The sequence below is a fragment of the Argentina silus genome, assembly GCF_951799395.1.
Source record: "Argentina silus genome assembly, chromosome: 21".
Lineage (NCBI taxonomy): Eukaryota > Metazoa > Chordata > Actinopteri > Argentiniformes > Argentinidae > Argentina > Argentina silus.
In genome coordinates, this window is record NC_139675.1 from 5790347 (window position 1) to 5807462 (window position 17116).

Below are 17116 nucleotides of genomic sequence, written 5' to 3' on the forward strand. Positions count from 1 at the left end.
CTCAACAGTTTAACAGATCGTTTACAGCAGTCTAATAATGTTGGTGGAGTGTTTGTCTGTATTTGCTTTCAGTATAGTTTATATTTCAGCTCTGCCATATTGTGGGTTTGAGCAGCAGTTTGGCAACAGAATAACCGCCGGTCTCTAATAATAGCCCGTCTCCAGTACGTGCCCGCTCTGTGGCAAAAGCACGTTTCTTGGTAGAAAAACCTGTTTTTAGCCCATCCAATCTGGCTTCATTACGGTCCATGTCATCATCATATGCAAGACTATCCCATCGTCATCATCATCATCATCATCATCATCACCACCACCCCAATACACATGATAATATTTGTTATCCACCTCCTCCATTGCTTTTTTCATACGGGTCTATCCTTTATTGTGGAACCATTCACCCTGTCTCTTCCCTGTCCTGCGTTGACATCATATCATCTAACCCTCCCTCCCTCTTCTATACCTCCCTCCTGTATCCCTCCCTCCTGTATCCCTCCCTCCTCTATCCCTCCCTCCTCTCCATACTTTCCTGTCCTCCTCCTCCGGCATCCATCCATCAGGCTGACTGATTGATAGCAGTCAGGTCAGAGAGTCGCCCCGCGGCTGTCTGAGACAGACACTGATCGTCTTCACAGCGGGTTCTGGGGTGTGGTGGCTGCACTCATTCAGTGGAGGCTGATGGAGGTAGAAATCGGAGCCCCGTTGTCATACATGGAATGGAATAGAGGATTCCTCATTCCATTCCATGTATTCCAACAAACATGTGTGTTTGATACCGTTCCCTATTCCGTTCCACGTATTACAGTGGGCCTGTTCTTCCAAGTCTACCTCCATGCTCACACACTAAACAGAATTAGGCACTTGTATGTAGCCATCCAGAGCCATAGAAAGTATTCAGATTGAGACCACTGAAGTGCACTTCACTCAGAGTATGCAATGCACTCAAGTTCAAGTTTGGCTCGTTTTGTCATTACATTGAATGCAGGCACACAACGCATTGAAGCGCCTTGGGCAGAGCAGCTCTCAACATCCACAACAGCAACAACAACAATAGAATTCACTCAGCGTCGATGATGGTGGTGGTGGTGGCGGGAGGGATGAAGACAATGATGATGATGATGATGATGAAGCAGAGAAGGGCACTGGAGAAGTGTTCTGTCTGTGTAAAGTGCACTTCATTTGTTTGTCTCAAATGGAATGCTTTCTGTTCGCATGGCTCTACGTTCTGCGTACAAGTGCATGATTGGTTCATCGGCATTCGTTCATCGGGATCGGCAATACATCCCCTTTCTGGTGTAAAGTTTTTACCACAACTCCTCTCCATTATAGCATGTGAACCGGAGTCTAACTGGAGTTGAATATACTATGTGCTGCTTAGGGAGTCTTTAAGCATACTAACTCTGATAATGACATTTTAATTGCTTTTCTTTTGTTCATAACATTAAATATTTATGAACAGTCTCGCCCCGTCGTTCCCCCCATCGACTCCTCGTCCTTAGGAAGAAAGACCCCGACATAAAACTGGTTATGATATCGTCCGTCAAAAATGATGTCCGCAGTTGTCATTTTAGAGCCACTAAATTATACATGTCCTAATATTGAAAGGACAAGCCTAATGATATGGAGTCTAGTTCATAAAAAGCCCCGGGAACAGTTGCCTGTAGACACAGATCTACTGTCAGTTTTCCCTCTCAATCCTGACCTTAACTGTTAGGGGGAGAAGACGCAGAACGGATCTAGGATCAGTGTATAAAGGCAACTTGGTCCTGCTCCTGTCTTTGGAAGAGTACCGCTGCCGCACACAAGGGGGAGACCTTGATCTCTGGAACGGTGAAAGGGTTCATTCTCTGCTCAGGCAATATGATTCCACCGGAGATGTCAGTCCGATTTTGTCACACAAGATCTAGCGGAGACATGTATGATAATTCATAGAACGTCTCCTCTTTGTTTTTTTTGTTTTTTTTCTGACTTGTGCTATGAGATCCGAACAGTATTGCCTAATCCAGTCTACAATGGCCACGTCTGTTCGCATTACTGTGATACTGTTGCATTATGTCTATTAAATATGGAATTGGAGGCTTATGCTAATTAACTTCAACACACTATTTTATTTATTGTCATCTAATAAAATGGTGGGTCGCAATACTTGGAATGCAGCCCACAACTCCTTATAGGGCTATCTCCGTCATAACCATTACCATCTGCATATTAATCCATGGCTTATGGAATCAAATGAGTATATGATGCAATTATATTTCAAAAGTTAAGGTCGGGGATAGTGGCTCAGTGATTAAAGAGTGGAGACAGGGGTACTTAATACGCTATAGTCTATTTGCACGGCAATACATATAACTAATCACAAACTCGTACATGGCCATGACAAGGTCCTTCATAGCCTAATGGTCGTTTTATGCTAAACAAGAATATGGGAATTAAATTGAAAATGTCGCGAATTAACGATCACTCCGCGGATCTGACAACTGCGTATTTGTTATGTATCCATTTTGTTGGATCAAATCTGATAGGGAATAATATACAGCCGTGCAGTCATGCGTATATCGATCATGTGTGTGGGGGAAGAGGGTTAACAAGATCATTGGAAATCTTAACTCACTTGTTTCGACCGCTAGAGGGCAGATAAAGGGTAGGACTAACGGTGGGTTTGAATTGGCGACGTCCCCGTGTAGTGTCAAGTTCACTACCTCGACACGGTTACCGAGTAGACAGTGCAATAGTCAGACGGGATTGTGTGAGCGTATATGGTGAAAACAGTCAAAATTGCCTGTGTTAGATGCATCATCATCATCATCATCATCATCACAAGTCTACAGTTAGTGGGCTGAAAGAGAGCGAGAGAGAGAGAGAGAGAGAGAGAGAGAGAGAGATAGATGGAGAGGGGGGTAGGGGGGTGGGGGGTGGATGGATAGGCACTAAATAGGGTATTTCGTGAATATAGTTCATTTTACCTGAATAGGGGAGCAGTTGTTGTTGTAGTTGTTGTTGTTGTTGTTGTTGTTGTTATCTTGGCTACCCTACACATCCATCCACTCTGATACATGCACATAGCAGGCATTTCATCTAGCCGATCGCTTCACAGCACACTTCCCATAATTCCCAACGGGTTCGTGTTGCCTGTCTGGGCACACTGTTTCCAGCAATTACCCCCCAGTTTCATTAATCACACTAAGAGGAAAAAATAAACACATTATGATGATTTATGGCCAATTTTCTGAATATTCACCGTTACTATCTCCCTGCGTAATACGCGCCATGTAAGCTGCGCACTTAAAAGCGATGTAGTGCCACAACTTTACCGATTCACCCGTCGCCCACCGGTTGACTTAATTCACAGGACGTGTAAAACCATTTAATTTATCTGGCTATGCCGGAGCAGGCTGAGGCCGGAGCACTTAACTGGTTGTATTATTAATAAGGGGTCCGTTATGCGCTCTGGTCGGCGTTGCGGCGCCCCAATCAGGTGTAACCTCGGTGGGTAACTGTAACCACTATTGGCTGGTGGGAAGAGAGCTGTGCGCAAAACCAGCCTCGCTACCCTCACTCGCCTTACGGGAGCCGACCAGAGAGGATCATCCGCTTTTCCAGCTTACAGAGGCAGTGATTACACAGACACACACACACACACAGAGAAAGTCCCGATTATCATCAGTATTTATATGTAGCCGTTCAAGTTTAGGACAGTGTTTTGTATGTGAATGGTGCTTTTTTCTTTTCTTTTTTAATTCACTCGTGTTGGATTTGATATTTTAGTTGTGGGACTTGATTGGGGGTCCGACCGTCTCTGTGCAAAAGGAATATTCTGCGTCTTGGCTCTCCCTCTCCTGCGATGTTTGCACTGACGCCAAAACTCACAGACCGGGGCAGAATGTATTAAAAAAAACAGAGAGAAGCGAAGACCAAATGGCTGTGCTTCTCACGATTGAAACGACATGGTTTTCGATTGACGCGACGCAAAGGAGAGGAATTGCTGATTTGGGCAGCCTTGTTGCAGTTTCGTGTGCCTTCCCACGGACAGAGGCGCTGGGAGATGCTTAATCCTTGTAGAAGAACGGAATAATACTAATATCCAAGTGCACTTGAGCGGGAGAGGAGATGATTTTGCTACTGCTCCTGCTCTCCGTCCTGGATGGCGTGGTATCCCAGCTGCACTACTCCGTTCCCGAGGAACAGGAGAAAAAGACCGTAATTGGGAATATCGCGGAAGATTTGGGATTGGACATCACCAAACTTTCCGCCCGCCGCTTCCAAACGGTGCCCAGCTCGCGAACGCCGTATCTGCAGGTGAACCTGGAGAATGGGGCGCTCGAAGTGAACGAGAAAATCGACCGGGAGGAGATATGTAAGCAGACCACACCATGCCTTCTGCACCTGGAGGTGTTTTTGGAAAACCCACTGGAGCTTTTTCGGGTGGAGATCGAGGTTATGGACGTCAACGACAATCCCCCCAGCTTCCCCGAAACAGACATTACCGTGGAGATAACGGAGAGTGCCATCCCCGGTACCCGGTTTCCCGTGGAAAACGCATTCGATCCGGACGTGGGCAGTAACGCGCTCAGCACCTATGCCATAACTAACAATAACTATTTCTACCTGGACGTTCAGACGCAGAGCGACGGAAACAAGTTTGCTGAGCTGGTGCTGGAAAAACCGTTGGACCGGGAACAGCAGGCGGTGCACCGGTACGTGCTCACGGCAGTGGACGGGGGAATACCGCAGCGGACCGGCACAGCTCTCCTGGTCGTTAAAGTTATGGATTCCAACGATAACGCACCCGCGTTTGACCAGTCCGTGTACAGCGTGAATCTGCGGGAGAATTCCCCCGTGGGAACCCTGGTCATTCAGCTCAACGCTACGGATATAGATGAGGGGCAGAATGGGGAGATAGTGTACTCTTTCAGTAGCCACAATCCTCCTCGTATAAAGGACCTTTTTAATATCGATGCCAGGACGGGGAGGATAGAGGTAGCGGGGGAGGTGGACTATGAAGAGAGCAGTACGCACCAGATATACGTGCAGGCGAAAGACCTGGGACCCAATGCGGTTCCAGCGCACTGCAAAGTGCTGGTAAAGCTAATCGACGTTAACGATAACACACCGGAGATCAGTTTCAGCACCGTGACCGAGTCGGTGAGCGAGCAGGACGCCCCGGGCACCGTGATAGCGCTGTTCAGCGTGACAGACCGGGACTCGGGAGACAACGGACAGGTGAGCTGCGAGATACTTGGAGAGGTGCCATTCAAACTCAAATCGTCGTTTAAAAATTACTACACCATAGTAACGGACGGTCCGTTGGATAGGGAGAACACAGACTCTTACACAATCACTGTGGTGGCTAAAGACAAGGGGCTCCCCTCCCTAGCCACGAGCAAGTCCATCAAAGTGCACGTCTCCGACGAGAACGATAACGCGCCCCGGTTCACGCAGCCGGTTTATGATGTGTACGTGACGGAGAATAACGTACCTGGCGCTTTCATCCACGCAGTGAGCGCTTTGGACCCTGACGTAGGACAGAACGCCCTCATTACTTACTCCATATTGGAGTGCGACATACAGGGCATGTCCGTCGACACCTACGTGTCAATTAACCAGGACACCGGCTACCTGTACGCATTACGCTCCTTCGACTACGAACAGCTGAAGGAGTTTAGCTTTATGGTCCAAGCTAAGGACACCGGCACCCCCGAGCTCTCCGCCAACTCTACCGTGAACGTTATCATCGTTGACCAGAACGACAACCCACCGTCTGTCATCGCTCCACTAGGTAAGAACGGGACAGCCAAAGAGCACTTGCCGCGCTCGGCCGAGCCCGGGTACCTAGTCACCCGTATTGTCGCCATGGACTCGGATGACGGGGAGAACGCACGGCTCTCGTACAGCATCCTGCGGGGGAATGAGATGGGCATGTTCCGAATGGACTGGAGGACTGGAGAGCTAAGGACTGCCAGGCGGGTTTCCACTAAACGCGATCCACAGGGCTCCTACGACCTGTTGATCGAGGTGAGGGACCACGGGCAGCCTCCGCTCTCCTCCTCGGCCAGTGTGAGCATCCTCCTGGTGGATAGTGTGGTTGAAGGCCGGAACGGGGACCGTGGCGGTTCCACCTCCAAGTCCAAGGAGACCTCCCTGGACCTAACCCTCATCCTCATCATCGCCCTCGGTTCCGTGTCGTTCATATTTCTCCTGGCCATGATAGTTCTGGCTGTGCGGTGCCAAAAGGACAAGAAGTTGAACCTCTACACGTGCCTCCTCTCGGCCGACTGCTGCCTGTGCTGTAGCTCGTGCTGCAGCAGGCAGGCGCGCGGCCGGAAGCAGAAGAAGCTGAGCAAGTCAGACATCATGCTGGTCCAGAGCACCAACGTCACGTCAGGGGTGGGTCCGGTCGGACAGGTGCCCGTGGAGGAATCCGGGGTCGGGGGCGTGGGGGGTGGGTTCGGATCCCATCACCACCAGAACCAGAACTCCTACTGCTACCAGGTGTGTCTGACGCCGGAGTCCGCCAAGACGGACCTGATGTTCCTCAAACCGTGCAGCCCCTCGAGAAGCACCGACACCGAGCACACCAACCCGTGCGGGGCCATCGTGACCGGATACAGCGACCAGCAGCCGGACATCATCTCCAATGGCAGCATCCTCTCCAACGAGGTAAATATCGGGTTCACACTCTCTCTCTCTCCATTGTGCGCACATCGTTTAGGGCTATGGCTTTGATCTTATAAAACAATCTGTAGCTGTCTTCATGTTTCCATCATTTGTGATGTAGGCCTATGAAGATAGAACTACCACATTGGAGTTGTTTGGTGAGCTTGTCCTGCGGAATTGAAATAATCAATAACCTTTAAATATCGACAGGGAAAGCTGTCTGAAGGCAGGTTGTGTACGCACAATTGTTGTGTAAGAGGCTTCATGAGAGAATCACTTCCACCGTACAAAGGTGACGCCAAATGTCATCATCTGTCAGACTGAATGTTCAAGTCATTTGTTGAACCCATATGCCATTTTAATGAGCTCATCAGGTCATATTCGACGGCTCAGCTGTAATTTGGAGACTGCGTCGCGGTTTAAATCGTGTGTGTCATTCTGCTCGGAAAGCCTCAGAGCAGAGCTTATAGACTGCGGCTGGAGAAGAGGGCAACAGCCACAGTCAGTCAGTATTGCGCGTTAAGTATGCCGCTCACGGCGCCACATAGCAGCACCGTGAACAAAGGTTGTTCAGTTGCAGCGGCGCTTGGCTCAATCATTTACGCATTCAACCGCCCCCTAACCCACTCCTCTTCTCAGTGGATACAGCGAGTCAATAATGCGTCACGCCACTCTCTCAATATCACCAACATAGTAACAGCTCTTCTCAACGTCTTAGAAACATTTGTTTGTGCGTAAAACTGATGAAGTGAATGAAATGGAAGTAAGGTTGTGTGTGTGTGTGTGCTGATTTTTTTCCATTAGCATGATTGTGAATGTGATGAAATGTATTCCTTTCAGACAAAACACCAACGGGCAGAACTCGGCTATCTTGTTGACAGACCACGTCGTGTTAACAGGTAAGCAACACGGAACGCAGGACACGGACACACACACGCACACGCACACGCACACACACAAGTATCCAAACAGCGCAATTCCTCTAGATAAACATGCCATAGCCTACACATCATTGTCACATCTCTATAACATTCAAAATGCCACACGGACCTACAGTATCATACCCAATCCACAGGCCTAAGATTCAATATTCCACAGAGGGCTATCAATCCCAATGTGCCCATAACGTTCACTACACTCCGCAGAAGTTACATCATTCCCAATATATCCATAACGTTCATCTCCAATTTGGACTGAGTCCCATAACTGACAGTGGCGCGCCTATTAAGCCGTGATGCTGGATTTTATTACACGTCAAGTGTAACATCCAATTTAGACACTTGATGGCCACCGTGAACGCATTAATATGGTGTCAATTTCTGACTGAGCTCTCTCTCTCTCCTCCTCCCTCTGTCTATCTACCCCCCTCCCTCCTTCTATTTATTTCTTCCCCTCACCCATCGTCTTCTCCCTTCCCCCTCATTACTCTCTCCTCTTCCCTTCACCCCCCCCCCCTCCCTTCCCCCTCTCCAGTTCCGCGTTCCAAGAAGCGGACATCGTGAGCTCTAAAGACAGCGGGCACGGGGACAGCGAGCAGGGCGACAGTGACCACGACGCCACCAACCGGGGTCACTCGGCCGGTGAGTCCCTCCGTAATTATCCCGTTTGAGCGCTCCGTGGGTGGAGGGATAATGCCCTGAGTCTCGGTGCGGACCGTTGACTCTTAATTTCTCTAATTTGAGACCCGGGAGGGCTTGGGTCGCGGGCTGGCGTGACTATCAAGCAGGACTGAGGTGTTGATTATGTTTCACACCGAATGAAGGAGAGAAAGATACAGAGCATTATTTCCGCTCCTCTCTCTCTCCCTCTCTCACTCTCGCCGGCCCGTGGTGCTGAAGGGACAGCGACCTGCAGGCGGGCGGGGCGAATGTAATAATGACATCCATCGCAATTAGATGTAGGCACCGTCGATGAATTCGCCGTCTGTTTAGTGTTGTTTTGTTTTGGGTTTTCTGACCTCTAGCTGGGCAAAGATGTTTGTGTCTTGTTACGATGACGGAATTGGCTGGGTACTGGCAACTCGACGCCAACTCATGTAGGCGGCAACATGCTGATAGCAAGGACACACCCTGAATGTTGGACAGCAAAAGTACAGAATTGTCACTCTTACCCGCAAAAAAAACACGCGCATGCGCGCACACTTTACCAGCCATATGCGGGTTAGTTAGTGGGAGCCAGCTACAAAGATCTTTCCAGACTTGGTTGCTATGTCAAATCAAATCATAATTAAAGGATTGGTTTGCAGTGGATTCTATTCATTTTTGTTTATGCGTTGCATTGTTGTTATGTTTTATTTCCTAACCTATATTAGATTTCTACCTGTTTATTGATCATCGTGGAGCCAGACAATACAGGGACATTGCACAATCTGATTTCGTATTGAATTGCCCTTTCCTATGAAGGAATTGTAATACACACACACAGACACACACACACACACACACACACTCATTGGGCATCTCATTGGGCAAATGTCTAGACAGAGTGCTGCCAAATACCATATCAATACGCTGCAGAATACAAATGCTGTGGGCTTGGTTTGGACTGTAGCCTGTGTGTGGTATCTGAACATTAGCTACCCAGCTCTATTTAGAAGAGAACAGCTTACCACGCCACAGGAGGCACTCCGACACTCTTGTTACTTGGGAAGAGGTGCCACTTGAGTTTCACAAGCCTTTGTCTATATTAGCAAGTGTGTGTGCATGTGTAGTGTGTGGGTGTGTGTGTGTGGGTGTGTGTGTGTGTGGGTGGGGGGGGGGTGATGATGTCTGTGTTGAATAGGAATTTTTCACAGAGACACTGCTTTGGGAAGTGCAAATTATTTTATGTTTAAAGTGAGAGAGTGACAAAATAGTGTAGGCAACGCCTGGCATGGTTGCAGGTAGATGGGAACACACATGCATCGTGGTGTCTTCTAACGTTGTTTGTGTGCATTTGTGGCTGTGTGTATTTGAAGCTGTGTGTGTGTGTGGCTGTGTGTCTAACACTCTGTGTGTTTAAGTGTGTGTTTTTGTAATAAGTGTTCCACCTGTGCTTTTAGATGGCCTGGATTTGTATTAATAATGCTCAGTGTGTGTGTGTGTGTGTGTGTGCCTGTACGTATCTGCACCCTAGCTTGTAGCAAGGCTCATCCTTCATTCTGTCTCCCGCACACGTTAGCACGGTGTAACACTCCACTGATCAGTAATTCATTTCCAGAACCTTTGCATAGCAATTATCAAATGAAGGTTAGCTCCAAGGCTTCTCCATGCCGGGGATGCAACACCTTTTGCCTACCTTGGAATTTCAAATCAAGGGAGGCCATTTTGAGGTGGAATACCATTAAAAAAAAAAAGAGTCCTCTATCTTACCTTGCTGAAAAGAAAACAACATTCTTTGGACATTCAACATTCTTTGGACCAGCTTCTACTGTCAAACCAGACCCTGGGTGAAATACAGAATGTTGAATAAAAAATGGGAGGTGTGCCAGATTAGTTTAGTTTACAGTTTTCACTATTCCATTGGGGACTATTCCATTGGTTCTGTTATACCAGTCAAACTAAACCCTCTCTGATTAAGCATCTGACAGTATTTCACATGCATACTGTAGGCTGTCTGACCCAGATCTGCCTCTCCAACCCCCACCTTTCCTTTTAGAAAAGAGGGACTCTATCTATTAGTCAATTGACTTTCATCGATTGACTCCCGACAACGTGACCTTTTTAACATTTTACTGATGACTTGATTCTAATGACAATCTTCATAGCTCATTATTTGCAATGTTATTGTTATCCAGTCTGACGGTGTGTAGCCCGAGTGCAAATCAAAAGGTGATAGTTGAGAAAGAGAAACACGATTAAATATTCACCAGAAAAGAGATTTGATTTTAAAGCCGAAGAGAGACCTATTTGAGTTAGAGCGTTTGGGAGTGGTGCCTTATTTTGTTTAACAATCATTATCTTGACGTTTGTTTTGGGCGAACAACAGGCATGACAAATTACACAATTAAATCACTACAGCGTTGCATTAGATTGCTGATTATAAATTAGTGACGCCCGGTAAGTTGAGTTAGCCACGTCTGGGCTGTCAGTATAATTTAACACCCTCATTTTTAAACTCAGGCCATGCAAACTTGATTAATTGTTTCACAGATTTTATTTTTAGAAAAGTGAGGTAAGCGAGCCCAAAACCCCCCCCCGCAAAAAAGAACATTATCAAAGTGTACGAGAAGGAGAGGAGACTAAAGTCTTTGGTTTTTATGGTGCTTTGGGTTTTATTAAAATACAGGGGCGAGCCTATAGAGTACACATTATTTGAAATTACTGGAAAAATGACAAGCAGTGGCTTTAATGAAAATGCTGCTTTTTAAACATGTTTGACCTGAAACCTATAAAGCATATTCTATTGTAGCCTAGTGATGAAATAACTTGCACTTCTGTCTTTCCTCAAATACAACACTGCCCCTTTAGACCTCAGCCAGACCTCAGCCAGACCTCAGCCAGACCTCAGCCAGACCTCAGCCAGACCTCAGCCAGCCAGTATGTCTATCCTGCGTTGAGCAGCACTAAACACAGCTGTATATTGAGCTACAATATCTGCAGTTTTTAGTTTGGTTATTTTTGCCTTATATACAAATCTAAACTAACTGCTAACTTTAAATTCTCTCTCTTGCTCCACTGCCGCTTTCACGTTTCAGCTGCTGTGCTGCATGTCACAACCAGTGACTCGCACTGAAGCAATAAGTGCCCCAAATGTGTGCCTTATACCTGGGGAAAATAAGAAATAATTAACTGTGTCATTTGGGGCCATGTGCAAGTGCCTACTTTGCCCATGCTTTGGGCCGGCCAAATTAGAAAACAATTAAATTAAACCATATAAATAATCATGTATCATTTTAAGTGAAACGGGGCATCCGTTTAACAGTTATCAAGTCTGTATGGCCCTGTGTTTTAAACCCATGCTCCCACACCAGTCTAGACCACACTTTGAGATTTGATCTCTGGATACAAGTTATGATCCAGCAAAAGGACTGTTCCATGAAATGATTTAACTTGACTAGAACTCTCTTTCGTAAGGGCTTTGAGCGTAGTGAAGGAAACGGCACAAAACAGAATTATTTGAAGAGGGGTTGTCGAGACCCATTGGGAGGAGGTATGTCAAGGAATTGAGGTGGCATGCAGCCATTTTGGATCTTGTTCAAAGCAGTTGCACTAGCTAACATGGAGGTCTCAGGAGATCTTCCTGTCAACATGTCTGTCTGTCATCACTCCGTGTGGAAGAACTTTCGTCATCCATTTTGGCTCTGGGAGGTCTCTGTTTTACTCATCACAAGCCCCGTTGGCAAATCTGAGCGGAAACTGCCCGCCGCGCTGCCTTCCTGTCCAAATATTGACATTTCCTGCCTGTACCCTCTCTGGGGTATTAAAAGCCAAATCAGACTTGAATGCCTCCTGAGGAATAGAGATATATACACATGGTGCTCTTGTACTGGATACATTGTTACAATCTGCAATTTCCTCCTCCCGTCTCTCAGTTCATCTCAGACGATGTCATTAGTAAAATCATGCTGTTTTGGGACTCCAGAAATGAGCACAGATGCAATAGAAACACAGAAACAAGAGGGGAAAAAAGAATAGCAGGGCTGATTGCTTATTAGCAACACAATTGTTTGTTTGCGTTGTCTGTGGTTGCTGTGTGTGTGTGTGTGTGTGTGTGTGTGTGTGTTTGTGTGTGTGTGTGTGTGTGTGTAACTTAATGCTTAACAACAGTTTATTACAAATGCATCTGTGATATTAAGCAGGAGAATGGTAGAGAGATTGTACATGTGTGTTTGTGTGTGTGTGTGTGTGTGTGTGTGTGTGTGTGTGTGTGTGTATCTGCTTGTGTATAACTGATGTATCTGTGTTTGTCTGTGTGTATGTGTGCATGTGTCATTGTGTGTGTGTGTGTGTGTGTGTGTGTGTGTGTGTGTGCAGCTTGATGAGGTCATTCTATAATATACAGCTGCTGGCAGGGGTTGTCATTGCAAGTCATTGTTCTGTTTTGTTTGTTTCCTGCTCTGGGGAGAAAAAGGTGCAGGGGATAATAAACAGCCTCCAGTGAAGTGGGCAAAAAGAACATGCAGGCAGACATAATCACAGGCTAATTTTACATCATCTGACAAGGCTTTTTAGCACGACACATCCCTCTCTGTTGGCTCATGCAAAGGCTGTCTCACCTTTGCATCTTCTGGTACCTATTTTCGAGGAAGTGGCTGCTGATATGTCGGCCATTACCAAGTCCTGCAATGCTTCATAGTTACAGTAGCCGACCCTCTGTACAGTTCCCCTACTGTTAATAATAATAATAAAAAAAAAGAAAAAAAAAAGTAATCCTTCCTTCTTCGAACATTGTGACTGCCAACCCTGGCATATATTTTTTTCTTATGATGACTGATGCATAGATGATTCACTTACTTTAGACAAATGTAAAGTTGTAAGTCGCTTTGGATAAAAGCGTCTGGTAAATGTCAAAACATTTTTATGTAAATGATTAAAGTGTATGGCAGCCAAACCTCATGCAGCTGTACCACCGGGAGTCACAAATTGTGAATTATATACTAGGCACACAATATGTTTGTTTTTTCTCCTAAACCGGACATAAAAAGCATTCCATTGCAACGTTGTTTGTGACTGTGTTTTGTGCAGCCTGTGTTTTACTGATGGGAAAGTCTGACTGGGCTAGTCTCATACTCGAATGTGCTGTTGCCTGTTATTGCCAATGAAGCAAATAAAGAACAGTCTTGTACCATCACCGAAGGTCCAGCTACAAGTACTGTATGTTACATCATAAAGTCCAGCTACAAGTACTGAATGTTAGACCATAAAGTCCAGCTACAAGTACTGTATGTTAGACCATAAAGTCCAGCTACAAGTACTGTATGTTACATCATAAACCTTGTCACTTTTGGGGACAGGTGGCAGAAGTTATGATTTCTCCCTGGCAAGTGAGTAAGGATGTTGGCTAACTAACGGTAAATATGTGAAGTGTTTTTGGCTGAAGTTAACTAAACACTGCCAGCGAAATAACAGGCATTCCTGACTGAGCAACGTGCAGCTCTTACTCGAGGTGTTTCACATTCTGTTTAATTTCTGTGGTTTGACAGCAAGATAAATTGGAGGCTGTAGCAGTAGTTTTCTGTAGCCAACTGCAGCCTGCTATCATCCTCTTTTCAATTACTGTTGTGGCATCAATGATCTAACAAGATTCAACCAGAGCCATTTTACCCTTTTCAAAGTGCTGGCCCTACATTGCGTTCCATCCAATCAGAGAGGTAGATTGTGAATTGCGTAATTAAAAACAGACTTTCAGCCTATGGTAATTCAATTAGCGTTCATATCTGTAGCTACGGCCATTTTTCTGATAAGAGAGGATACGAGAGATGTGGCGTCAGACATCCTTTTAATATTAAATCATTCTTGTTTGTGTATATACAGTTGTGTGTGTGTATGTGTGTGTGTGTGTGTGAGTAGGTGTATGTGTGTGTGTGTGAGCATGAGCGTGTGTGTGTGTGTGTGTGTGTGTGTGTGAGCATGAGCATGCGTGTGTGTGTGTGTGTGTGTGTGTGTGTGTGTGTGTATATATGTGTCTACACCAGTGCTTCAGCACTGAGAGCAGGAGTGGGTAGAAGGAGCAGCATTATCAGTAGGACGGATTTGTCTAAGGAGACCCTTTGATTTAGAGCTCCACTGCCAGGGGGAATTAGAGATTAGAGATTGGCCTCCTCTCCTCCGCCCCTGCCCCTCTCTCCTTCCACCGCTCCTCTCCTCCTTTGATCATACCATTCCGACGCTCCGACATTGTCCCTGCATCAGAAAAACTGGGATAACTGCAAATCCAATCTACCGATGATTAGAACAGCTGGAGGGCCTCATTACGGCTTTCTCTCTTCCTGTTTTTTTTCTCGCTCTCTCTCTTTTTTTTTTCCCCCCTCTTTTCTCTCTAAGACTGAGTAATTGACTTAACTGTACCTCTTTCATGGCGTCTGTGTGGGTTATTGGACATTGTCTCTCGACGGAACATTTCTGCTCTTTGTTTCGTCCCCCAGTCAGAGTTTTTTGAGAAACGCTCAATGTCAATCTTCAAGGCTTGTCAGTTTGCGTTGAGGGGATTCAAAACGGACTGAATAGCATTCAATGCACATTATGTGACCGTTTTGTCTGGCATTTCTGAAGATAATTGTAGTTTTTGTCTGGATGTAATGTAACTCATTTTGGCTTGTTTTGGTGCTTGAAAATCAATTGCAAGGCAGTGGAAGTCGATTTCTGAGGGAAAGAGGGTTGAATGTTTCTGAAATATGCCTGTTTGATTGCACATTTCTTTAAATGAATGTGAAATCGGGGAAAACAAACAATCCACTTCATCAACGTTGGCCCTGTCTCTTTGATGAATTGCGTTTGCAGTTTGTTTATCTGTTTTCTACACCACAAAGCAATTTTATAACTTCTATGTTTTCTCTCTCTCCCTTGCCTCTGCCCACCCACTCTTCCCTCCTCCTTTCACCCCCTCTCTCACTAACCCCTCACTCCCTTCCCCTCCTCTCCCTGCCTTCATCCCTGATCTCCAATTCCACCCTATTCCCCCCCCCCCGTCCTCTCCCCCATCATCTCTCTCTCCTCCCCCACAGGCAACGACCTCTTCTCCAACTGCACCGAGGAGTGCAAGGCCCTGGGCCACTCCGACCGCTGCTGGATGCCCGCCTTCGTGCCCGCCGACGGTCGCCAGGGCGCCGCCGACTACCGTAGCAACCTGCACGTGCCCGGCATGGACTCTGTCGTGCCCGACACTGAGGTACCCGCACTCGACCCCGCCCACGACAACCTCACCACCACCGCCTCCGCCTCCGATAGGTCATTCTCTACGTTTGGCAAGGAGGGTTCACACCACCACCACCACCACCATCACCTCCAACACAGCCAGACACTCCAACATCCTCACCATCACCACAACAGCGGCAGCAGCAGCGGCACACTAGAGAGGAAAGAGTTTGAGTCCCTCAGGGGTACTCTGCCGTACAAACCGACGTTTCTCTGTGAGTATGAGTACGAGACTTCGTTGGAGCCGTACGACTTCGGTCTGGTCCAGTATCGCTACTAGCGGCTCCGTAGGATGAGGATTCTTTGTTTTGTTTCTTTTTTTTTTTTTTTTTTTGGGTTGAAAAAGAGACTTTTAATTTTAATTTTGTTCTTTTGTGTTCTTTGGGAAGTGCCATGGAATTGGATTGTTTATTTTTTCAAACTGTAACCCCTTCTAATCCCTAGAAAATGTCTCTAACGCCCTAAACTCCAAACCCTATTTATTGTCTTGACCTGTTTCCTAAAACAATAATAAAATTCTCTTCTGGACTTAAAGCAGTGTTTGTGGCCACCTTTTTCTTTCTTACTTAAATTCCCCCTTTTACTTTCCTCGTTATTCTCCTAGTTAACCATATTTTCGGTCGGCAGTATAGGCAACGGTTAGATAAGACACCTAACTTTTCACACCTAACTTTTCACACCTAACTTTTCACACCTAACTTTTCACACCTAACTTTTTGGACTACAGTAAAACAACCTTCTTCGTCTCAACAAACACATATTACTGCATAAGTGCCATTTCGCTGTATGTTAATTACACATTATGTCAGACAGGGAAGATGTGTTGAATGTTTGTCCCCCGAGTCACATACTGTACATTAAGCTCTGCCGTCTCGAACTGTGTTGATGTGTTAATGAACTGAGAATCTTCTGTCTTTAATGCATGCTGGCTATGGTTTTCCCCTCAGGCAATAATGAAAGTGATGTTCTGCTTCATGTTAACTAATGTCAACTAATCTAACCATGCAGCCTCCTGTTTTGTTTGCCATTGCCTCTGCGTGCGATGTAGCATAGATAATGACTAGAACAGCTTATGTCCTACTGCTTAAGTCTTTAACTGTGTAGTGTCTGTTTTACCTATTTCTTCGCTGTCAGAAGTTGACTGTGCTGGCATGGATTTGTAGGAAAGATGGAAAGAAATGTCGGTAACACCTTACTTGAAGCAACCTCTTATAAGTGTTATGTACATGTTATACACAGTCTCATGTTGCATTATAAACAGTCATAGAGCCTCATAGCTGCAGCCAGAGTATTATGACGCTATGATCAAGGTATTTGAACAGCAAAGGGCTGTTGTGTCTTATTCCTTTATCATAGCATTTCATAATACTCTAATATGCCCTATAGGGTGCTATGCATGTTTATAAGGCTTTATGACACTTCATAAAGAGGGTGCTTCAAATAAAGCGCTATCTAGCGAATTTCTAGAGGAAAAAGCACGATTCGTTTTAACGAGTGTGTTTTTTCTCTGCTTGCAGCCCGTAAAAGGATTTGCTAGCTCGTTCCGTGTGGACTTACCCGAGACAGCGTGAATTTGCACAATTGATGACCCGACGGCAACATTAGAAGAAGAAGAAAAAAATTGCAAA

General features: G+C 46.0%; 1 protein-coding gene across 3 annotated transcripts in view; it reads left to right on the forward strand.

The window, feature by feature from the left end:
* Nucleotides 1-4107: 4107 nt before the first annotated feature.
* The window catches only part of pcdh10a (protocadherin 10a), a gene marked incomplete at both ends in the record, with an annotated part of 13835 nt that continues 826 nt past the window's right edge, over nt 4108-17116 (forward strand). Inside the window, 5 exons of one of the 3 annotated variants that reach the window (XM_083692605.1) lie at nt 4108-6657; nt 7495-7553; nt 8128-8234; nt 15299-15462; nt 17006-17116. The exon at nt 17006-17116 is cut by the window's right edge and continues 826 nt beyond it. In XM_083692605.1, the coding sequence (XP_083548731.1) occupies nt 4108-6657; nt 7495-7553; nt 8128-8234; nt 15299-15462; nt 17006-17059 (2934 nt within the window). Of the gene's footprint in view, nt 6658-7494; nt 7554-8127; nt 8235-15298; nt 15769-17005 lie in introns of those variants that run through there. The other 2 variants (XM_083692604.1, XM_083692603.1) reach the window with 2 other exon arrangements.